Consider the following 24,391-nt stretch of genomic DNA (forward strand, 5'->3'; position numbering starts at 1 on the left):
ACAAGTTTCCTCATATATAATGGATGAATACATAATGTATTTTTTCATGCAATTTTTTGTTACTGCTTTGCCAAGATTTTTATCCTAAAATCGATGTAGTTACTAAATAGGTTAGAAGCTACTCTTCATTAAGCCTTGCCAGTATCTGCTGTATACTGTTGAAGTATAGAGTTTTCAAAACACAATTATTAGATGCTTCATCATGTTGCTTTCCGAAACATCTATTGTGGTCAGTGAAGAACTTTTGTTTTATTGAATAACCTTCTTATAAAAGACATTTATATAAATGGAGACAAGTATTTTTTTATGTTTCTGTTATACAGTTCTTGTTGCATGTATTAGATAGTAAGGTGTTTCAAGTATTTAATCTCTACTATTGATACCAAAGATTGCTCGGAATACGCAGATCTGTTTGAATATTCTCTTATGATCAACATTTTTTATTTCCAAAGTTTTTAATGCTTGTTAACGTTTGTAACATTTTCAAAGTATTATCACCCTTGGATCGTATGATATTTTCATCATTATCTTATTCCTTATTTATTTCATATTCTATTAGTTAGATTAAAGATCAACGATGTTATTGTTTCTTTTAGTTCAAGAATATGTTTATTAATTGAACATTCTTGTTCCTATCTCGTTAGTGTTGTTCTTATTGTTAGAAATTATCCGAAGTTTTATTGTTGATGAATCTTTTCGAATGAATAATTCTGTGATAGAATTTTTTTGTGATACAGTTGTGAAATAAAGGTATCTAAAAGGTTTCCTGGTATTACTCATATGAAAAAGAACCAAAATAGTTTTTCCAGATGATATATAGCTCAGAAGAAAATTGAGAGAAACAAATATTCGTTTTCAGCCCATCTCAATGGATGAAAACTCAAATCAACAATTATTTAATACGAACAAAAATGACAAGAGAACCTATCAGAAAACTTCCCATAACAACACTACACACGATATACTTTCTCCATTGTTTTTCAGGTTTCCTAACGGATTTGCGACATCTTCTACATTGTTCTTGAAGAGTTTCAATACATTGTTCCAGACACTTAATCGACGGTGTCAATTCAATGTCATTAACTACCACATCTTTCCTCATAACCGCACACGACAAACTAGCCAAATGCTTCTGTAAATGAGCCGATATCAAATACAGCACCAACTTAACGTACTCTTGATCGATATCAGTGCTTTTGACTTCTTCCGAAGGAATCTGAAGCGTAGCTATATTTTCGAGGAAAATATCTTGTTTGAGCTTATCAGTCAAGCCTAATACTTCGAGATCGTCACGATTCAACAGTTTTAAACTGAAGGTATCGATACCATGCTTCTCGACAACGTCGATGTATTCTTCAGCTTCTGCTATTCTGAGGCATGTAGCCAGTAAGTCTGATCTACTTGAGCTCATTCTGTTATAAACTATCTCAAAAAATTTCTATTTCCTAATAATCGATTTTATTATTGCTCATTCAAATTGAACATAGAACACAGCGAAACCTAACCTGAAAAATGACAGCTGAGCATAAAATTTAAAATATCGAAATAGTTTAATCACGAAATCAGTCTGGGCGGTTTTAAATCGACCAGCCAAAATTATGGAACACCACTAATTACGGAAATTTTCAACTAAACCGGAAAATCTTTGTTGGACAAAGACTCCTTCATAACGTATCTGATTGTATTCATCAAGGGATCAGAAATGTCGAAATGCACTGAGGATACCTAAAATCTCGAAATCCTGGTTGCATATTTGAATTAATTAGCTGGATTTTCAAGTTTCCTGATATACAGGGAGAGTCTTTAACTCGTACGAACATTTTAACAAAAGAAACAATTTTTTTTACATTTTTTTCCTGTGTCCTAAATGGGAACGCTTGTCGATGAGATAAGGTCGTAAAAATTTTTGTATAGGTTTCTACAATTTAGTTCCGTTGATCGCAAACAAGTTTACAATTTTCAGAAGCGATTTTTTCTGCTATTCCACTCGAATTATCAAAGGCAATATATATCTGATCTTTGTGCGTCAATTTCGGAATTTGTTTACGAAATATTTCACAGATCACGACAGCAATTTATTATTCAACCTCGTTTCGTACTGATAACGTGAAAAATCTGAAATCGTAAGAATTCATATGCAGTTGTTCGAAGACTATAAAGTTGGTGGATAGAGTGTTTTATGCAGATTGGATTAAAATATCATTATGTGAGTACTACTCATTAATTTCCGTGAAAAAAGTTGTCATGTTCCGATTTGGGTCAATGGTGCTTTGTTTTCAACTGTGCCAGAACTAACGCCATGATTGTGAGACCAATCACTCCATAAGTCCACTAGAATACTTCTAAAATCGTAGAAATCTGTGTGAAACCTTCTTTCAGGACAAATTTAACCCTCCTCTTCTTCATTTGCTTCATATCCACGACCCTGGCAGCAGAATTCAACAAATCCCTACCGACCCTAAGCATCGCCTATAAGAAATTCAAGGACGAGGAAATCCTGGACGTGGACCAGTACGGACACGACATCTACATCGAGAACTCCTCGGGCGTCATCCACGAGGAGACCTTCCTCGACGTGCCTAGGATACTCAGGTTCATGGTGTACAACTGCAGATTCGCCTCTTTCGACTGGACCAGCCTCTTCAGGATGTCCTACCTGGAATCCATAGACCTGTACGACGTCAGAGGTCTGCCCGTACTCACCAACAGCGTCATGCTGGGCTTCAAGAGCCTGAAATCGATGTCGATCTACGACTCGGACGTGACGTTCCAGCACGACACGTTCCGGAGGCTGAAACAGCTGGAGTATCTGTCCATCTCCAAGGTCGACGTCACTATTTTGGGTAAAGTAAGCCTTCGAAGAAGTTGAGGTAGTTTTCCAAATCTGGAAGATCGCTAAGTACCCTTTTTTCCGCAGGAAACGAGGTCTTCACCGGCTCCAGGCTGAGGGAGCTCTACTGGACCGAGTCGGGCATAACGAAGATCGACAAAAACTGCCTGTCCACCCTCAAGAACGTCCGCATAATCAACCTGAGCGGCAACAAGATCGAGTACCTCCAGCCGGAAACTTTCGTCGGACTGAAGAACCTGGAGAGGCTCTATCTGAACAGAAACAGGCTGGCGACCGTCAACTTTAGGCATTTCGCGAGCCTGTCCAGTCTGACGTATCTCGACGTCTCCAAGAACCGGATACCGACGGTGGACGTGGAGGAGGTCTGGAGGAGCGTGCCGAGCCTGACCAGGATAATCATGGACAGTAGGAGTGCTCCCACCGGGTTGAAAAAGGACGCGTTCGATAGTTTGCAAGTTATGCTGATTTAGAAAACTTTATGAAAGTTGCTTTGGGTAGGGTCAATCATTCATATTTCAGAATTTCAACTGATAATTAAGCATAATTGCCAGTTTATTCTGTCAATTATTTATGTATGATTATATAATACATCATTGCCAGTACAAACTGACAATTGAACATAACTGGTAGTTGACACTGGCTGTTTCTTATGTATAAAAGTATAATCATACATAAGTGCCAGTTTAAGCTGGCAATTACTTATGTAGACCTAATTGAACAATCATACATAACTGCCAGTTCAGACTGATAATTGTTCGTAATTGCCAGTACGAGATGACAATAATACATTATTTCCATTGCCACACGCAAGTGGCAATTATTTATGTATAACTGTCAGTTTAAATTGTCAGTTACTTATGTATAATTGAATAGTCATACATAATTTCGAGTTCAAACTGACAATTGTACATGACTGCCAGTCTACACTGGCTGTTACTTACGTATAATTGTTTGTTCATACTCAAATTGCCAGTTCGAAATGACAATTATAAATAATTGCCAATTTCCATTGGCAACTATACATAATTGCCAGTTAAGCATAATTGTCAAATATGTATAATCATACATAATTGGTAGTTCTTAATGAGAATTATCATTTCCAGTTAAAACTGACAATTATACATGATCGTAACATGCAACTGCCAATTATTTATGCATAAGTGTCAGTTCAAACTGGCAATTACTCATGCATAATTGTATAGTGATACATAACTGCCAGTCTAGACAGGATGTTACTTATGTATAATTGCCAGTTTAAACATTATAAATTATACATAAATGGCAGTTACTTATGTATAATTGTATGATCATACATAATTGGCAGTTCTTAGTGACAATTATACATGATCGTAACATGCAACTGACAATAACTTATGAATAACTGTCAGTTCAAACTGGCAATTACTCATGCATAATTGTATCGTGATACATAATAATGTTACTTATGTATAATTGCCAGTTTAAACATTACAAATGATACATAACTGGCTGTTACTTATGTATAATGGTTTAATCATACCTAATTGCCAGTTCTAACTGACAATTATACATAATTCGAAATGAGAAATATACATATAATTGCCAGTTTATACATAATCGCCATATGTAACTGGCAATTACTTATGTATAACTGTCAGTTCGAACTGGCAATTATATTTGTCCGCTCAGCGCTTTCGTGTTAAGTTGAGTATAAAAATTATTTATAAAATGAAACGAAACCGTCGAATACAAAAGTTGTTTTATTATTCAGCCTATTCAACCAATTTTCCACAGATTATACAGGGTGTAGACGTAATACTGAAATTTTTGGGCGATAAATTTCATACCTGAAAATTTGACCTACTAATAGCGATACTATTTATAGCTGAGGACTATCAGACAATAACATCAATATTAATTATGATGGGGGGGTCATTCCAAGATGCAAATTTTGCCACTTGATTAATCATTGGCGGAAATGAACTCCCATGGCATTCAACTGCAGTTCATTAACCGCATCTCCAATGTCCGTAGGAAATATTTAGACAATTTTTGCTCTTTGTCAAGAAAAATCATCCAATACTCTCGGATGATCTCCTAACCTAAATGAGATGCATCATAGGCAAGGTCGAAGCAATTTCGAAATCGATTGAATTATGCAATCCAAGAAAAAAATCAGAAATTTAGATTTACGACATGCAAATTATGAAAACGATTTGAATTTCGCATGCTGTTACGAGACCTGTGGAGGAGTAACTGTGGCCTCAAAAATCTTCCTGGCACACTTTTCCTTCGTTCTAGATTCTAGTTCGCAACTGAAAATAATAGACCAAGAAAAATCATATGGTCGGATAAGTGGTGTTTCATTGATCCCATGAAAGCTTATTATTGTTTCCTCAATTAACCATAATTAGTGTACCCTTATCGCTAAAACCAACTATGTAAGCATAGGAAAAAAATCCAACCACTTAATTTTCGAAAAAATAGATACCTACGAACAGAGGAATTCAATCAATTCTTCATTGACATTTTCGCTTCCTCAGGTGTTTGGGTGGGAAAATCCTTTAATTACATATGTTATAATGAGGAGGAAATCTATTGTAGCGTCACGTATGATATCGAATTGAACAATTCGTTGTGAAGTTAGTATCAATATTGATTTATATTGTTCAGAAACGTGCGAAAAATACCGGCCCAGAAAAGACAAAAAGTTAGCTGATGAAAATTGTTTCTGTGAGGTTTGTAACACCCTATTTAACTTTTCAATTTTTTGTTTAGTAAAGGGAACAAGTGTGACACTTTAACCTCAAGAATCTACTGATAAATATTCAAAAACAGTCAAGGACTCACCGGCTTAATATCCAATAATAATTCCTATCAGTTCTATCAAAATACTCTCATTAATTGTCCAATATATACAACATGCATATAAAAAATTTAGAATGAAATTAAGATAATTTATATTCATTCATAGGGAATATCTATTGAACTTTAAATTAAAAAAAAACTTTTCCAGCTTAATGATTTGAGTTGAGCAATTTCTCTCAATAATAATTGATTACATATGCTAATTATGAGTGGGGAGTTTTGAGCGTCCCCTCTAGCTAGATACATATCGGAATGTGCTTTGTGAATACCAGTTCATAAACGAGTTTGGTTCGGAGTGAATCCCAAAAAGATAGTTCCTTCAATTTTTTCAACAGTTATGTGAGTATTACATACCAACTAATATTAATAGAACAATAATGTTGTCAATTTAAAAAACTACCCCAATTTCTTTTCAATAATTTTTGGGGTGGTTAACACTCTTGTGAAAAGTTTTCTTCATCACAATTTACCTCTTCAAAATGAGTTTTTAGGATAATTTTTGTTTCAGTTGAAAAATGTATAAAAGGGCAGGACAGCTAAACGTCACAAATATATTGATATTTGTCTTCCTTTCCTTACTACTTTTAGTATTTATCTTGTTCGCCAAATGGTACCTAGAAGTCAGGAAGAAAAATGCGAGAATTTTTAGAATACTAAGCAATTATAGGACACCTCCCTATCTTCCTATATTAGGACATGCCTTAAGGGTCATGGGAACGGCTCAACGTAAGTAACAAGTAGTGATTTATGATAAATTAAAAGTTCTTTTGTTGGTGTTCGAGAAAATAGAATCTTATATTCGTTCTATGATGATAAGAGCCAAAATATAGTTAAATCCTAGATTGTACGAAAAATCCTGGCTGAAAATTTGACTTCTGTATAATTTTTTTTTGTCGCAGAAATACACGAAAGTATAGTTGAGATTAGCAACGAGTATGGCCCAAATTACGTGATATGGTTGGTGCACCAGGTGATGGCCGTCATTGGAAAACCGGAGGACTTGGAAAAGGTACTCCAGAGCCAATATTGCGTGGAGAAGAACGAGCTATACCGTTTCACCAACGACGTGGTTGGCACAGGTCTATTCTCTGCCCCAGGTAGGTTAAAACATAAGTTCACACTGAATATCTTCTTATTCCCTGTGTTTTTTAGAGGAAAAATGGCGCAAAAATAGGAAGATCATAAATCCCGTATTCAGAGCCAAGATACTGGAGGGATACATGCCCATTTTCCACGAGAATGCGAAGAGATTGATTGATGAAACGCTGCCAAAGTTCGCCTATAGGAAGGATGTGGACTGGCATTTAGTCTTCACAGGAGCAAACGTAGAAGTCATCATGCGTAAGTATCTCATTTGAGCTTCATTTCATGTTGTATTGAAGGACACACATAGGCGAGTATCCGCTGTTTGGTGAAGATCTGAAGTAACTCTTGAGTGGATGCCAGGACAGCATGATGAAGGGAAACGAGACGGCAGATACCTGAGCTGAACAAGGCTCACAAAGCCTCCGTTTACTAGCCCAGAACCAGTAGTTGGTATAATAGAAACCACGTCCTAGGGTACAGTAGTAGAGTGGACTAGGAAACAATGTAAAAACAATTTTTAGAATCGAACCTCAGGTTTGAGAAGCAGTAAGACGTTACTGAAGAAGAAGAATACAAACTCCCTAGCTAAAAACCTGTGAGCAGACTGCAAAATTGACCAGTCACTGATCCAATATCCAACCACTATAAACTTAAAAACACGATGGGTGTAAATTATCATGTAGAATAAGTAATAACAGAGAGAAAGATGATCTTCGAGACTTCGAAGTTATACTTGGTCTCTACACAGCGGATCCTGGCCTATATAGGGTGAAACCGTTAATTCTCCTACCTATCTTGAAGAAAGCTGTTGCTAGTTTGACACTAATCATGTTTTACAGAAACTGCTACTGGGCCTGAAATCGATATAAGAGCCAAAGGTTCGGTGTTTGGACGATGGATGGAGACGTGAGTGGTATTTTTCAGATAACAGGCTTTATACCAAAAATGAGATGGTCCTACAACTGATAAGTTCGAATAATATCAGTAATTTCTTACTGTTTAATGTTTCAATAGACCACCTAGGGGTTGTGGCTCAGCCATGAATATTTTATATGGACAATTCTAGATGAAATAACTTATTTCGATGACTTCTACCTTCTGCCAGAAAATGGCCTTACTTTTGAAAACACCCTGAAAGTTTTTTTTGCACTCCTTGCCTACAAAAAATCCTTTCAAAGATGCCACCTGATTTTCCCAAGAAATTGTTACTTTCAGCAAAAAATTACAAGAGACCTTATTGGTCCAAAATGTACCAAGCTATCGAAAATGAATTTTTCAATGGTATAATATGAATAAAGAAAAGAAATTTCCTTTAAGGTGCCCAAAAAAACATTATATGCTTTGACAAAGAATCACCCCTTACTTTTTCGTAACTATGTTCATTTATACCCTCCAGAACCAGCCCCAAAGAGCCAACTACTGGTAGACCTTGTAAAACTGCTCACTCTTCATGTAAAACATTTTGATGGAACTTTTTTCGTTTCGCAGTTCCATGAGGGCAATCATAATGCGTATGCTTCAGGTGTTATACCATCCCGACTTTATTTTCTACAGAACGAAGCTTGGAAAAGCGATGCTGGACAGTAGATACAAAATCTGGGAGTTCGCAGATGAGGTTAGTAGAATCATCGTTCATTTTGCAATATTTAGCCTTTTCTTCTTTAGTTCAATGATGAATTTCCATCAATTATCGATCACCTCAATTCGATATTCCATTTGCGTTTTTCCTCTTCAGATTATTGCCGATAAGGTAAGAAAATTCAAGGAGGAGGTAGCTGATGATTCGTACCAACCAGTTTTCGAAGACAGTTATACAGGTATGTGATATTCCGCAATTTCGAACATATTTCAAAGGGGAAATTTCAGGACCGATTGGAAAGAAAGTGTTTCTGGACTTTCTGCTAGAATTAGACCACAAAGGCCACAAATTCTCCCTCGAAGATCTAAGGGATGAAGTGACCACTTTCTTGGTTGGAGTAAGTAACTACTGATCATCTAAAAATCTGCAATTACACATCAAGATTTTCCATCCCAGTATGTTTGGAGATTCTTTTCTAAATAGCTTTGCTCGACAGGGAACTGACACGTCCAGCATCACTGCAGCTTTTTTCCTGATCATGATGGGTATGCATCAGGACATACAGGTAGGTTGCATATTGACCAATATTCTTTCATTTTTCCCAAGTCTGTTTCTTTTATAACCTAGCCATGGTATGGTAGGATGTGGTACTGTCTTAAAGTTTATTTTCATCTTCCAGGAGAAAGTTTACGAAGAAGTCATGGACGTGTTGGGACCAGACAATTTCCCAACTACGCAAGATCTAAACAAGCTGCAACTCATGGAAAGATGCCTCAAAGAAACAATGAGGCTATTTTCTCCAGCCCCTTTCATAATACGCAGGAACAAAAAAGACTTGAAGATATGTACGTATGCCTTCTGATCTTTTGATACCCTTAAGAGGTAGTTTATTGATGAATTCTTCTCTAACCCACCATTGAAAAACAGGAAGTTTTTCATGACCATATTCAGATCCATCAGAATGATGTTTCACTCGATCCACATTCACTGAAAACCACTTGGATATTCAAGGTGGATTTTTACAGCCGATGGTGTTATACCAGAGGGAGCTAATATAGGTATTAACCTATTTTACCTCCATCGAAGTGAGCTCTACTGGGAGAATCCTATGAAATTCGACCCAGATCGATTTACATCCGAGGAGATAGCTAAAAGACATCCCTACACTTACATACCTTTCTCGGCTGGTTTGAGAGGGTGTATAGGTGAGTCTTCATCATAAACCAATTCATCCATTCAGACTCCTCAGTAACATTAGATGTGCAACACCTTCTCAGCATGAAATGGTGATTGCCTTCACCATTTGTGGTTAATCCATTCATGTATTGAACGTTTCAGGTCAAAAGTACGCAATGAACAACTTGAAGATACAAATGAGCGTCACTTTACGTAAGTTCAAAGCGTTTTCCGACGCCTACAAATCCATAGAAGACATCGAGTTGGAGAACTTGATGGTTGTGAGGCCTGTTCATGGATTCAAGTTTTGGTTGGAAAATAGAGAATCCTCCTAATGTTTTTTCATATATGAAGACGTACGTGTGTATAATATACATTTGTGTTTTTTTTCGCTTGTTCTCATTTCCCCTCCTCTTTCATGTAGTACACGAAACCTGTTTTAACCCAGAGCACCAGAAACGCTTGGAGTGATAATTTAAATCGTTTTTTAAGAAAAAAAACAAATTATGCCCGTATTAATCAACACAAGTAGGTAATGACCTACCTAATTAATTAATAATACGCGGTGTCGGAATCATGCCTGATGAATTACGCACAAATAACTTAAAATACCAAGTGTTCAAAAAAAAAAACTGGCTTCTGCTTTCTTAAAATATCAAATTAATGCGGACGATACTTGATGAAAATCCATAATTAAACAAAAAAAAAAAACTGGATCACGTGATTTTCACGAACATTATTTAAACACTTCACATGTTTCGCTATTAAAGTAGCATCTTCAGGTGAGTGAAGGTAAACTTCACCAATTCCATTGGGATAATAGATAATTGTGAATGTCAAGGTGTTTGTTTAACTTTTGGTGAGTCTTGAACAAAACAGAAGATCGTTTTCATTTTTTAAACATAGGAAAAAGATGTATAAGGGCAGATTTTATACTCCCTCGTGAGAAAGGGTCATTCATAATTCATAATGAAAGGGTGTATTTCCTGGAAGAGAGGGTTCAGTCGTTAAAAAGGGGGTGCATGAAAGAGACGAAGCGAGGGACGTGGCTCTCTTAGGCCATGTAGCAATGGATCTGAACCTAAGTACTGGGAGATAGTCCGAAATATCTGGTGTTTTACGCACAACAATCGTTAAATCCTTAAACAACATAAATTCCATCCTAAAAAGATACGATTGCAAGGTTTCGAGTAAGAATTATTTGAAAACTTTGAGTTTTCGTAAACTTCGCAATCTTTAATTTTGTTCGTAGTTCCTCAATTCCACGAAAGCCTATTAGTGTCAATATTCGATTATCTAATTGTACCTTTTATCGCCAAAACCGAATATATCAGCACCGAAAAACAAGCATTTCACGCCATCGCATGCCACTTAACGATTTCCAGTCCCAAAAAATTGGTACAAACAGAGGAATTCCATCAAATTTACATGGACGTCCATAACTTGTAAGTTAACTGGGTATAATTATAATATGTTAATATCGGAATCGCTGATATACTTTATATGATTCTCCAGGCAAAAAAAGATGCAGGACTTGAGGTTTTTGGCAAATGCAGGTGGGTAAACTTTAAGAGATAGAGAAAAATGATGAATTACAATTTTGTAAAACTCAGAAAGTTATTACATAAAACTGTCTGGGATAAATCTCTGAAGTAAAACTCTCTTCTGATTAAAATTAAAACACACTTGAAGTTGCCTTTCGACTGATAATAAATGAATAAATATAGCAATGATTTAATGAATCCTAGGGGTTTAGACCTGATGAAAAACGAATATTCAAATACCTCTACAAATTTAGACAAGAATCCCAGTGACGTTTCGAAACATTCTGAGCAAAAGCGAAGGAACAAAAATATGGGTGCCAAAGTTTCCCACCACCTGATAGTTTCTCTCCCTGTGGAGTCAGAATACAGTGAAAAAAACCGAAAAAAAAATTCGTGACTAATTAAAAGTGCATTTTTGTCGATCGTTGTAATTGCATGCATTTAATTAAGTGGGGAGATTCGAACATGGGTCACCTCCTGATACATATTCGATATTATCCTTTGTCCATTTCAGTTCATTGGCGAGTTGGCTTGGCGTGATCCCCAATAACAATAAATTTCCTCAATTTTTTCTCCGAAGAAATGTAAGTATTAAATTTTCATATTACAACAATTTGGAATGATTGGGGAAAAAATCTTCCCTATTTTATTTTTTCTGGGCATATAAGTGTTTAGAAATATTTTTTTTTCAGAAAAAGTTCATAATGATGCAATTTTTCATAATTCACATTTGATATCAGAGCTACACTCATGAAGTGAAGAATTTCTTATAAGGGATAATTTAACTTATACATATTTATCTCTTCAATACTTTCTCACAAAATATCCTTTTTTCATTTCTGTCCTCAATTTATTTAACCCTAAATGAGTGAATCGAAGCGGAATACTCAATTTTCTTGTCAAATTTGACTCTTTTTAAATTAAAACGATATTTTTTTTCAGTTCCAAAATGTATAAAAGGGCAGGACAGTTAAACGTCACAAATATATTGCTACTCGTCTTCCTTTCTCTACTACTTTTAGTATTTCTCTTGTTCGTCAATTGGTACCTAGAGAACAGAAGGAAAAATGCAAGAATTTTCCGAATACTCGGCAACAATTTTAGGATCCCGCCCTATTTGCCTATATTGGGACATGCCCTAAGGTTCACAGGTACATGCCAACGTAAGTAACACAGTTTTATTCACTACGACAATGCGATCTGATAGATTTCAATCAGAGCCATCGTTTTTAATGAATAAGAAAACTCTCAGATGCTCTCGAAATAATTTCAAACGTGGTCACAAATACCACCCCCCATCTAGTTACCTTGTACGAAAAACCGTGGCTTAAAAATGTACTTCTGTATAATTTTTTTTTGTCCCAGAAATGCACGAGAGTTTGGCCGAGTGTTGCTTCGAGTATGGTCCAAATTTCGTGGTATGGTTGGTGCACCAGGTGATAGCCATCATTGGAAAACCGGAGGATGTGGAGAAGGTACTCCAGAGCCAGAACTGCGTGGAGAAGAATGAGCTATACCGTTTCACCAACGACGTGGTTGGCACAGGTCTATTCTCTGCACCAGGTAGGTTAAAACATAAGTTCACACTGAATATCTTCTTATTCCCTGTGTTTTTTAGAGCAAAAATGGCGTAAGAATAGAAAGATCATAAATCCTGTATTCAGAGCCACTATACTCGATGGTTACCTACCAACTTTCTGTGCTAACGCAAGAAGATTGGTTGAGGAATTACTGCCCCAGCACGTGAATGACAAGAATGCCGACTGGCACAAGGTTTTGACGTCAGCAAATTTAGAAGTCATTATGAGTGAGTATTGTAACGTCGGAATCCCCTGAATACGCCCCTGCCGCCACTCGAAAACATCGGGAACATTGCGTATATCGCTCTCGGTGCGTATCGATATAAAAGACGCGCGATGGGCTCAAGGGGCAGTTAGTGTTCTAAAAAGAGCTTCTCATTCTTGAGAGTTGTGGGCCTTAATAAGTAAAGATTTCGTTTTACAGCAACTGCGGCTGGACATGACATCGATGTAAGGACAAAAGGTTCGATGTTTGGACAATGGATGGAGACGTGAGTGATATTTTCAGATAAATATGAATATTCTGGAAAATGTGAGAGCTCACAGCTCAAAAAATGACCTTGTATATTATCTAATATCTAAAACGATTTCGCAAATGAGTTTTTAAACCGCGACACGTGTTTCGTTATTACATAAACATTTTCAGGTGGGTGAAGGTAAAGTTCAACCCAACCCCTTCAAAAATCTAGAATCTAGACCTTACAAGAATGAACAAAATTGTAGATTTTGCACTTTTCCTCAAGAGAATACTTTCTGATTATTTTTTTTTCTCCTTCCGCAGTTCTATGAGGCAAATTGTCATACGTATGGTACAAGTCTTGTACCATCCGGACTTCATTTTCTTCAAAACGAAATATGGAAAGACGCTACACGAAAACAAATTGAAAATCTGGGAATTTGCAGACGGGGTTAGTACCTAAAATCAGTTCATTTTATAATATTTTTAAACCTTCTTCTCCCCTCAAGATCATCGCCGATAAGAGACAAAAATTCAAGGAGGAGTTAGCCAATAACACTTACCAACCAGTTTTCGAAGACAGTTATACAGGTATGTGATATTCCGCAATTTCGAACATATTTCAAAGAGGAAATTTCAGGACCGATTGGAAAGAAAGTCTTTCTGGACTTTCTGCTTGAACTAGACCACAAAGGTCACAAATTCTCCAACGTAGATCTAAGGGACGAACTGACAACTTTCTTGGTTGGTGTAAGTAACAATCTGATAATCTAAAAATCTGCAATTGATTAGATTTGCTCCACAGGGAACCGACACGTCCAGCATCTCTGCAGCTTTTTTCCTGACCATGATGGGTATGCATCCTGACATACAGGTAGGTTCCAGATTGATCAATATTCAAGATGTAGCGATCTTTTAAAATTAATTTTCTTCCAGGAGAAAGTTTACGAAGAAGTCATGACTGTGTTGGGACCCAACGACTATCCAACCACCCAAGATCTGAACAACCTACAATACGTGGAAAGATGCCTCAAGGAGACAATGAGGCTATTTTCTCCAGCTCCTATACTATTACGCAGGAACAAAAAAGACTTGAAGATATGTATGTGTGCCTTTCTTTCTCACTTTTGAGGTAGTCCCTCGATGAATCCTTCTATAACCCATTAGTCTCTTTAATATTGAACATAGAACTATTGAAACACATGCAGGACTGCATTCAGATCCATCACAATGATGTTTCACTCGATCAACATTCACTAAAAGTTTCCTTTCTTATGCTTCGATACACGACATATTCAATGTGTATTTTTACAGCCGATGGTGTTATACCGGAGGGAGCTGATATTGGAATTAACTGCTTTTACCTCCATCGAAGTGAGCTCTACTGGAAGGATCCTCTAAAATTCGACCCTGATCGTTTTTCTTCCGAGGAGATAGCTAAGAGACACCCCTATACTTTCATACCTTTCTCCGCGGGTTTGAGAGGGTGCATAGGTGAGTCTTCATCATTAACCATCATCATCCATTCAGACTACTCAGTAACATTAGATGTGCAACACCTTCTCAACATGAAATGGTGGTTGCTATCACTATTTGTGATAAATTCATTAATGTATTGAACGTTTCAGGTCAAAAGTACGCAATGAACAACTTGAAGACACAACTGAGCGTGATTATACGTGAATATAAGGTTTACTGCGACGGCTACAAATCCGTAGAGGACATCGAGTTGGAGAACTTGATGGTATTGAGGCCTGTTCATGGATTCAAGTTCTGGATAGAAAAAAGAAAATCTTCCCAATAAATATCAAGGATATCTCTTTAGATGTAGATGCGTGAATAATAAATTTTTATGAATTTTTCCCTTATTTATTCTCCCTCCTCGATATACAGAAAGTTTGATCTGATTTGAATATTTGAAGAGGAACTTTCGTAAAGCTTTACGTAAGAGAGAGATTTGTGCAAATACGAGTTACAAAGTTATAAATTAAATTATAACACACCGAGTAGAGATCATTATTACTGCTGGTATAAAGGGTGATCCTAAATTGAGAGTACAAACGAAGAGTGGAGATTCCTTAAGTAAATTTGAGAAAAAAAGTCCCATAAATATGGGATCGCAATCGTTTCGTTTTCGAAATACAGGGTGTTAAAGTTTAAATTCTTTCTTTCTGAATTTTTTCAAATTAACTGAGGCTCACCAGATATTTCTGGAGGAAAACAGGGGACAGTGTTGCAGAAAAAATACCACTCTGTAGATTTGCTATCGAAATTGGAGTGTCACATGGTGTGAACCATCAATTATAATATTTATGCCAAATTTCAGTTGAATATCTTGTGGAGTGTAGATACTATAAGAGTTTGTACCTCCAATTTAAGAACATCCTGTATATGCCTATTATCGAAAGTTAGATACCGCGTAGCAATCATAAAAAAGAGCCTTTAGGCATTCTGAGGCTGGTCAACATTTTAGTATCTGAAGGTCCACTATATGTGAAAGTTTGGACAAATACGAATATAACGATAAATTTCGTGATAGACGTTAAACATTTTATAGTTGTCAGTTGAGAGCTGTACAGAAGTCTCGTTAATAGTTGTTAGGTTTATTTGATCCCACCATTTTCTGAAAGGACCATAGTTTATCTATATACTCGCGAACAATTTTAATTGTTTTTGTTTTTACCCGAAAAGAACAACAATTTTGTATTTTGTATCACTGAATCAGGTGCGTATGGAAGGAACATTCATTTTGTTTTTTACGTCACCCTGTATTTTACAGAATTAATTCTTAATCATTCGAAAGAAACTATATGTATTTTGCAAAAAGCAATCCTGGTGAGTCTCAGATGCATGGTTTCATTACTTTTGGGTTCTTAATTTATCAAACATAAAAATGGAATCTTTTCGATCATGTAATTAGCAGCGTGCTCAAGTCCAAAAAAACGACAAGCTTTGAGATTGTTTCGTGAGACAGGAATAAAAACACTCGCAAATACAGGAATTATTAATATTCACAATAAAACTATCACCTTTGGAAAGGAGAACAGGAAAACATACCAGATGATTGAAGATTCTGTGGGGAGAAGTATAAAACTCCAGATCACCTAATGAAAGAATGGACGAGGAACTTGCAGGACCGAGGAGGTAACAACTAACAGATTCACACGCAGAGGAGCTACACAGATTTTATATTTCAACAGACATTTTTTGAACATCAAGTCAAGTGACCCAATGACAGACGAGTAGCATATCATATAATGAACCTGGGATACAGAAATAGAACACCTCAGATAGATCAATTTTGAGGGTAGAAACCCAAAGAGGAAACCTTAAAAAATCGTATTTCAGGAAATGTTGATAGTAGACTTTTTAAATTCAGAATGTGGATTGCTGAACTGAGCCTAGCTCAAGTGGTTTCCAAGTCATGGAATTCCGAGGATAGCGTTGCGGAGATCCGACTATATAGATAGACAGATAGCAGGTTCAAATCTCCCTGGACTTGGCATTTTTTTTTTAAATTCTGATGTAAACTTTTCGTCGTATTCAGGTCAGTGACGAATTCCGAAGGTTCTTCGCTGAAATTAACAATCCTCGAAACATCAATTTGGGATCGGTTCCTTACCGTGTAAACACAACGGACAAGTACTGTGAACTTGATACCGACGTTGATCATGCATAAGAATCTGTTCCGGCCTGGTAAAAAACAACATTTTGCGTAATCCGCAAATTTTTTAATGAGCTCTAATGATTTCCACTTGTCGGGACAAATGAGAACGAGGGAAATTATGGAAAAATTTGCAATGAGTCGAAGGAGAGTTTATTGAGTCAGTTTATGTGAATCCACCGATCTCGTCACACTTTTAATTTTTTACGAGGTGAGTTTTCATTCCGATTTATCTTGCAAGGGATTAATAATGGCAGCATCTCCTAAAACCTTTTCGCTCATTTTATGTTGTGCAATTTTTTGAAATTCTCCCAGTATTTTCAGCCTTCTCTTTAAACTTGTACTATCTAATTTGCCATTCATTTTATTTCTCTGCATACTGCTGTATGAAAAGTTTTTCTTATATCTGAGATTCCTGGCACCACAAAAATATATTAGGGGTACCCTTGTACTGCACAAAAGGCACTTTACAAAACTGCGTAGAATCTGTAAAGAGCGGTCTAGCGGGACCAAATCTGGCAAATATCGTGTTTCTGGTACTTAGATAGTATCACTTGGACTCCGGCCTAGTTTAAAATACTTTTCGACTTGTTTGCATGTCGAACATACTGGACAAACTATATACTTAGGTTTTTCCAGGAACTAATCAGGTAACATATAATTATCCTTGATATTTGAACTTCTGGACATAGGTCTATCAGTGGGAGGGAAGATGTGAACCAAAATCCTGCTTTAGATCATGAAATATATTGATTTCACAGCCCATCCATCATTATAATATCAGAAAAGCCATCCAGGGAATTTTTTTCCAGGAGAAAAATGATTGGGGGACAAATTCTATCTATCGCAGTCATAGCCTTCGCCATATGGCTCTTAAAGTTTTTCTGGAGGAGGAGGCACTTCTTCAGATTGGCTGCTCGCATCCCAGCACCGGAAAATATGACTTTTCTCCGTTCCACGATGTCACTCGTCATAAAATCCACTGACGGTAGGTCCTTTGGCTGCTTGATGGGCTTATTTCAAAGAATAAAGCAACCAGATCAAACACTGAGTATATATTTCCAGAGTGTTTCCAAACGTTGGTGGGTTTCTTCGGGATCAGCCCGGAGATATTCAAAGTCTGGTTCGGACACATTCTGTTCGTGGGTATCAGCAAGCCAGAACACATGGAGGTGATTATGACCAGTCCCGATGCCCTGAATAAGAGCCCTCTGATCGACTTCACCAAGCCCTACATGGGCAACGGATTATTCTCTGCACCAGGTGAGTAGACACTTCAATTTTTGAGAAGTGTATATTCGAACAAATAACGTCTATTTGCAGCGAACATCTGGAGAAAACACCGTAAGCTGATCAACCCAGTCTTCAACCAGAGGGCGCTCGATTCGTTCATACCGATTTTTTCGGAAAAATGTGAAATATTGGTCGAGATTCTAGAGAAACTTGTCAACCATCCCGAAGTCAACATTTCCGATAAGCTTTCAGGATGCACACTAGATTCAATATGTGGTAATTATATTATATTATTACATATACTGGTTGTTTTCAAAGGCGAGGCTTTTTTTTCGACATATACCATATAAAATATTCAAGATGGCTGAGTTACAAACCCTAGAATTTTGACAAAACTTCAAGTACGGGACTGTGGAAGATGACTCCGGCATCGGAAAAACGAAACTAACCATAAACATATGATACGATTGGCCGGACAATGGTTCAGTACGAGTCTATCTGATTAGTTGCATCAGGTCACTTGAAAATTTTTCGTATAGTGCGATTTTGAGTGAAAATAGTGTAGAAAATTGAGACAGCCTATTGAAAGTTTAATTGCTATTATTGTTACTCTAGTTCTTTCCATTTTTACGACGATTGTTAGAGGTTTCGAACAAGGAAATTATAATTTTTTTTATGTTTCTCTGCCTTTTCCAGAGACGGCGATGGGGTTGAGGATTGACGCCCAAGTATCGGATAACCGTTATAAAAAATTACTGGAAAAGTGAGTAATTCAGGACCATCGACAAGTGAATACGATTCGAGCGATTTTCGATTTTTACAGGGCGATGGAATTAATCACTCTGAGAATATTCAACTTGTTCTATCATCCCCAGATTATTTTCGATATGAATCCAACAGGGAAGCTGTTCAACAAGTGTATAAAAGAGCTTAACAATTTTTCGCGAACGGTAAGTTTGAATAAGACGCAGTGAAGGGTTTATGTACCACTCCAACTTTACTTAGGGGTCCCAAAAAATTATCCAAGTATCCAATAATCATTCACTTACATAAGTGAATAAGTACCTATTTGGTCTCCATACCTCAAATAGCTTAGGGGTCTTGTAGATACTAAATACGGTCCTACATAGGTAAATGCTGTTGACTTTCAGAAGAAGGCAAATTGAAAAGAAAAAATCATGAACCCCCAGTAATTTTTGCCCTCTTCTCTCTTTCAGTACCCTTGAAAAATATAAAATTGTAAACTTTCAGGTGATTACCAAGCGAAGAGAAGTGTTTGAACAGAAGATAAGAGGGGAATATATCGAAGAAAAAGGTAAGTAGTCTTTTATATGTTCCGATAATTTTATGATTCTCACAATGTTCATAATCAAACCTTCCAAAATCTAGTACTTGAGAACTTTTATCGAATTTTCAGACGATAATCGAATGAAGACACTTCTAGAATTACTTCTGGAATTACCGCTCAATGGAAATAAATTCACGGATCAAGAAATGCAAGATGAGGTCAATACTTTCATAGCAGCTGTGAGTATCTCTCATTTATTGAACTGATTCACGAAAATTACAGACTGAATCATTCTATTCCCAACTAGGATGAACTATTCAACCACTTCGTGTGTTTCGTTATTACAATAGCATCTTCAGGTGGGTGCATACTGCAAAGTGCCCCCACCTACCTAAAGATGCTATTGTAATAGCGAAACACATGAAGTGGTCAAATAAACTCATCCTAGTGAAAATAATACGACTCTCTCTCTACTCCATCTTTACAAAAATCATTTTCTTCATCGTTAAATTTTTCAGGGATCTGACACCACAGCTGCAGCATTGTCATTCTGCTGTATGACGTTAGGCATGTTTCCAGAATACCAGGTACTGTTTGTATACAACATCATACAAGAAAAATTCATTAGAACTACCTTTCAAGTTTAACCTTTTTGCAGCAAAAGGTATTCGATGAAGCGATAGAAGTTTTGGGAGAGGACAGATATCCAACCGAAGAAGATTTGCCAAAATTGAAATTCACGGAGATGTTCATAAAAGAGACACTACGTTTATTTCCTATCGCACCTCTACTCGTTAGGATTGCTTCAGGAAATATCAAAATTGGTACGTAAGCTTTTAGTGGAATACAGAAAAAAATTCGAACCACCCTCTATACTCTGATGCAGATTGTAAGGAAAATACAAGTTATGCTTTTTCTAGATGATTTGGTGGTGCCAAAAGGCAGTATACTGCTATTGGGCATCATGCATCTGCACAGAAACCCCAAATACTGGCAGGATCCCCTAACATTCAACCCAAACAGATTTTCAACAGAAGAATGGATTAAGAAACATCCCTATTCATATTTACCCTTTTCAGGGGGACCACGAAGCTGCATTGGTAATGTATTTATATTCAAGAATCTGCTTCTTCAAAATTTTCCGTTTCGTTCAACCCTTCCAGTTGTATTTATACATAAATTAATGATAGATAATAAGATGATTTCACCTCCGTGCAATCTTTGATCACGATTGAAATAAATAAGCAATGATCGCCATGAATAAATTCAAAAATTGACTTACATGTCTGAATCCATATGATCACCACAGTCACGTAAACTTTACTAAAAATCTTTAGATAAGAAAGAAAAGACATAATATTAAACAAACAACAAGCTTAGAGAGTAACTGGTAAGAAACGTATAAGAAACGTTTAAGTAACATTGTGTATTGTTTCATAAAAAGGCATAGACAATAATATTTGATTAGAAACGAATTGATCAGTGGCCTATATTAGTGTTCTGTGGCGGCCTAGGAAATATCAAAAACTCAACTGAGATCTTAGTTTCACGGAAAGTAAATTATATAATTTAATACTTTGAATCTATTTTCGCAGGTTACAGATACGCATTGATGATGATGAAAGTGATACTGTCGAAAATTGTAAGAAAATTCAAGTTCAAGACGGGCTATAAAAGCATAGAGGAAATACAACTGAAGATCAACCTGATGATGAGACCAACATATGGGTTCAAAGTCACTTTGGAACCCAGGGAATGAAATGCACACGAAGCGAAACATTTTGCGTGAAAAACAAAACTGTATAAATTCGGATAATAAAAATAATTTTTGAAAGCACGTTATTAATTTAAGGGTTTCCGAATTACCCGCCAGGCTGCGCCCTGCTCGATCGAGAAACACCACAGAACATCACATAGACACGACAAAATGAACTAACCTAGTTCTATGGTCATAAGTCGGTAACTGTCGTGAATTTTAACCTCAAAATATTGAAGAAAAATAACTAATTTCATTTGAATATAATCAAAGATTGGGGACTTTTTACAATCTTTGAATATAGTAGGATATATTTTGAGCATATTTCTATTTATTATATATTAAATGGCACAAGAACCGGGAAGGCGAGTATGGATGATTGTCTTGAAAAATTTTATCGATTCTTTCAAGCCCAGACAACTTAGAGGCACCCTCAAAGGTACAGATTATATGGGCAATAAATATTTCGAGATCCCGAAAAGTTCCAATAAGCAAAGAAATTCCAGATGGTTCCAGCCGACAGAGAAAGACAATTTCACACAGGAGGTACCAGCAGAATGGGAAGCCTGGTTGAGGGGTAAAAAAGATATTAACACGCAAGTAACGAATAATACCTAAATGTTTCCCCAAGGGCGACGACGTGAACCTCCAACCGAAGAAGAAGTGTTGAAGAACTTGGCTGTGATGAAGTTGAAGCAGAAGAATGCCGTAGCTGTGGAAGCTAAAGCCGGAAAGAAAACGCCTATGCAGAAGGGAATAGAAACCTTCCCTTCTTACTCAGAATATGAGAGTGTACCTGGCAGAGGTCCCAAGGATCCCAAGTGAAAACTAATCGTTTGTACACAATTGCTTGAAAGTTGGCTATTATAGGGAATTTAATTATTGTAAATATATTTTAGCTGTATCAATATAGTTTATCTTCAGCTTACCCTTTTCTAACTGGCAACTTTCTTCAATGAATTGTTCAATAAAAGCATCGGTGAGCCGAAATAAACTGCGCCATCTACAGAGTAAACCGCACACTCTGAGCTAGGTTCCTGAAATTAAATAAAAACAACTTCTTAGTTCATTTTTGAACTGTAAAGATCGACGAAATATCCTTAAGGCTATGCCAATTAATTATCACAATTTCAAACGGAGTATTAAGCCTATCTAAAAATTTGATAATAGATTCGGCAAAGATTATACATGGGAAACGCAGCGACTAAAGTGATATGAGCGCCATCTCATTGTCAAGTGTGTTTTCACTGACCAAAATGTAGTCGGTTTTTAGTACTAGAGACATGAGGGCGTTTCCTATCTTTCTACTCTATAATCTTTGAGATTCGGTACGAAACAAAGCTTGACAAGTATTTCTTTTCATTTTTTCGCGATTCTTGAGAGTTATGTCACTGTATACGTCAATCACTACACAAATTTCAGTTTCTGCTTTGTATAACTCGTTTGCGACTTCAAAATGATGGGTAAATAAAGCGCAACGCAAGTGAATAGATTCGTACAACTTCTTGTTCTAGGTGCGCTCTTCGGATAAGTATACGAGAAGTTACAAAAAATAATGGTTTGAGAAAAACTGCTTTAATGCTTTACTTCATATTCAACGTTCTCGGCAGTGCCTTCATGGTATACGTCATATGGGTCAATTTGTACCTCTTCTACTGTTGGACCAGACACAATTTGATATGTAAATAAAAGATTGAAGCTGACAAACTGAGTTTTCCGACAAACGTTTTAGAAATTCAACATGCGCGTCTTGAGGAGAACTTTGACATGATTTCACTCGAGCAACAGTCCTCATTCAAAAATTTACAGGGTTTTTGTGGACTTGAAGGAAAAATGCGTACCTCTTCATAAAAAATTGAAGGGTGGATGTACTTGATTCGCCAAAGGCAGCTCGTGGCCGCTGGAAGATTTCAAGGCGCGTCCTCAGAGCTCAGTTGCCTCAAAACCCTACTCTTTTGTAAGGTCCACTCGACTGTCGTTGGCTTTAGAAGAATGTGAGTGAACTAGTGTTGCATTCATTCAACTGCAAGTCTCAAATCGAATGGCATATGATCATTTCTAAGGTCTAAATCCTCAAGCCGCGTAAAAAACTAGGTCCTAGTTCTTCTACACTAAAGTGTCCAACTGGAAACCAGCCTTGGCTTGTTTACTGATGTATTTTACATAAATATAACCTCAGAGTTTCACCGAATGACCCGCTGATAGAACTGCAATTTCACCAGTCATATTCAAACGTTTACAGCTCTAAAAACCAAATGCAGTTAGGAACCGCAGAACATAACGAACCTGCCTGCTTATGTCTATGAGTACCTCGTTATTCAGGTTATGAGGTGGCAAATCGGTTGGCATGTACTGTGGCAACAATTCATCTTCTTTGTGGGCATCTTGCTAACATGGTAACGAAAGCAATCACTTCCAAAACAGGGTATTGTGTCGTCTTTCACACACTCGGAAAGGTACACTCATGCGGTGGCTTTAATCATGTCGACCGCTGGCTCTAAATCCAAAATGCGGCCTGCAAAGCTCAATAATCAAGGGCGCTTGCGCTCCGATTGCCAAGAATGGTATTCTTAAACATCGGCACGTCTGTCAGATCTCACATCATATATACTCCAATGATGAGATTGTTGCCTGCTAGGTAGCGTTAGGGTGGCATTATTACTTCTTAGCTCCTACAGGCATTTAATCAGGGTCCTCCAATTCCCTTCCTTCTCCATGGGAATTGTTCTACTGACGAAGTTCACATCACACATTCCATATCAACAAGCGCCTTCCAGAATTTCAAATATAAAATTATGGCTCCACTACTGGAACCGTCACTGCTCCTTGATGTACCACAGGCCAACGCCATCGAACCGTTGGAAAGCGTTCGGTGAATCTTTTTCCAAATGCGAGTTCGAACTGCACTCTACCTTACATTTATATATTTCCCCCCCAAACCAAAAAGCCGTAGTCTACCATTTAACCTACGATAACCGCCCACTCCCAGAGCACCAACCGAAAAAATACCCGAATAAGCACTTGTTAAAATATAAAATAGATGAATCACCCAAAAAAATGTCCCACTAAAGTACTCGCGTTATTTATTCGTACGATTTTTTTCGACCGCAAATGAAACAAGTTTTTTTTGTCATATTTCTTTATTCAACACTTATCGATCCTTTGCTCGGTGGCTTAGTTTCGAGTCCTTTTCTTGAATCCGGGAGTTTTATCTTCCTAAAAAAAATTATGAAAATTAGACTAAATGCTCATACCTGGATTATTTAAACTCACCTTTTCACGAGGGAATAAACGATGAAAAATAATAAATCATATAATCCCAAACAGATA

General features: G+C 36.9%; 5 protein-coding genes across 5 annotated transcripts in view; 3 read left to right on the plus strand and 2 right to left on the minus strand.

Moving 5' to 3' along the window:
• On the minus strand, positions 1-1,500 carry LOC123319955. The gene has a single exon (XM_044907054.1). It carries the CDS (start codon positions 1,409-1,411, stop codon positions 893-895), a length of 519 nt encoding a protein of 172 aa, XP_044762989.1. The 5' UTR covers positions 1,412-1,500; the 3' UTR covers positions 1-892.
• LOC123319966 overlaps positions 1-24,391 on the minus strand; it is a 451,417-nt gene that overhangs the window by 30,953 nt on the left and 396,073 nt on the right. The gene's annotated exons all lie outside the window — the stretch shown is intronic.
• LOC123319839 (protein phosphatase 1 regulatory subunit SDS22-like) lies at positions 2,136-4,584 on the plus strand. The gene is made up of 3 exons (XM_044906803.1): positions 2,136-2,159; positions 2,336-2,843; positions 2,918-4,584. The coding sequence occupies exons 1-3, from the start codon at positions 2,136-2,138 to the stop codon at positions 3,319-3,321; spliced, it is 936 nt and encodes a 311-aa protein (XP_044762738.1). The 3' UTR covers positions 3,322-4,584.
• LOC123320538 lies at positions 5,896-21,139 on the plus strand. Its single transcript, XM_044907887.1, has 23 exons — positions 5,896-6,037; positions 6,207-6,424; positions 6,598-6,795; positions 6,851-7,039; positions 7,624-7,690; positions 8,273-8,399; positions 8,520-8,601; positions 8,651-8,760; positions 8,860-8,928; positions 9,043-9,208; positions 9,389-9,568; positions 9,702-9,870; positions 12,026-12,246; positions 12,449-12,646; positions 12,702-12,890; positions 13,088-13,154; positions 13,445-13,571; positions 13,630-13,711; positions 13,761-13,870; positions 13,926-13,994; positions 14,057-14,222; positions 14,435-14,614; positions 20,901-21,139. Exons 2-23 carry the CDS (start codon positions 6,214-6,216, stop codon positions 21,062-21,064), a joined length of 3,141 nt encoding a protein of 1,046 aa, XP_044763822.1. The 5' UTR covers positions 5,896-6,037; positions 6,207-6,213; the 3' UTR covers positions 21,065-21,139.
• On the plus strand, positions 21,247-21,965 carry LOC123319959 (NADH dehydrogenase [ubiquinone] 1 alpha subcomplex assembly factor 2). Its single transcript, XM_044907060.1, has 2 exons — positions 21,247-21,638; positions 21,693-21,965. Exons 1-2 carry the CDS (start codon positions 21,407-21,409, stop codon positions 21,884-21,886), a joined length of 426 nt encoding a protein of 141 aa, XP_044762995.1. The 5' UTR covers positions 21,247-21,406; the 3' UTR covers positions 21,887-21,965.

The sequence above is a fragment of the Coccinella septempunctata genome, chromosome 9 (assembly GCF_907165205.1).
Source record: "Coccinella septempunctata chromosome 9, icCocSept1.1, whole genome shotgun sequence".
Lineage (NCBI taxonomy): Eukaryota > Metazoa > Arthropoda > Insecta > Coleoptera > Coccinellidae > Coccinella > Coccinella septempunctata.

What these genes read in the sequence shown, in the direction of transcription:
- LOC123319955 (XM_044907054.1), bottom strand. Translation starts at nt 1,411, where the DNA reads ATGAGCTCAAGTAGATCAGACTTACTGGCTACATGCCTCAGAATAGCA.
- LOC123319839 (XM_044906803.1), top strand. Translation starts at nt 2,136, where the DNA reads ATGCAGTTGTTCGAAGACTATAAA. An exon ending in AGTTGTTCGAAGACTATAAA is followed by an intron (nt 2,160 to 2,335) that starts GTTGGTGGATAG and finishes TAAGTCCACTAG; the next exon opens with AATACTTCTAAAATCGTAGA. An exon ending in GGTCGACGTCACTATTTTGG is followed by an intron (nt 2,844 to 2,917) that starts GTAAAGTAAGCC and finishes TTTTTTCCGCAG; the next exon opens with GAAACGAGGTCTTCACCGGC.
- LOC123320538 (XM_044907887.1), top strand. Translation starts at nt 6,214, where the DNA reads ATGTATAAAAGGGCAGGACAGCTAAACGTCACAAATATATTGATATTT. An exon ending in AAACGTAGAAGTCATCATGC is followed by an intron (nt 7,040 to 7,623) that starts GTAAGTATCTCA and finishes CATGTTTTACAG; the next exon opens with AAACTGCTACTGGGCCTGAA. An exon ending in TTTGGACAATGGATGGAGAC is followed by an intron (nt 13,155 to 13,444) that starts GTGAGTGATATT and finishes CTCCTTCCGCAG; the next exon opens with TTCTATGAGGCAAATTGTCA.
- LOC123319959 (XM_044907060.1), top strand. Translation starts at nt 21,407, where the DNA reads ATGGCACAAGAACCGGGAAGGCGAGTATGGATGATTGTCTTGAAAAAT. An exon ending in ATGGGAAGCCTGGTTGAGGG is followed by an intron (nt 21,639 to 21,692) that starts GTAAAAAAGATA and finishes TGTTTCCCCAAG; the next exon opens with GGCGACGACGTGAACCTCCA.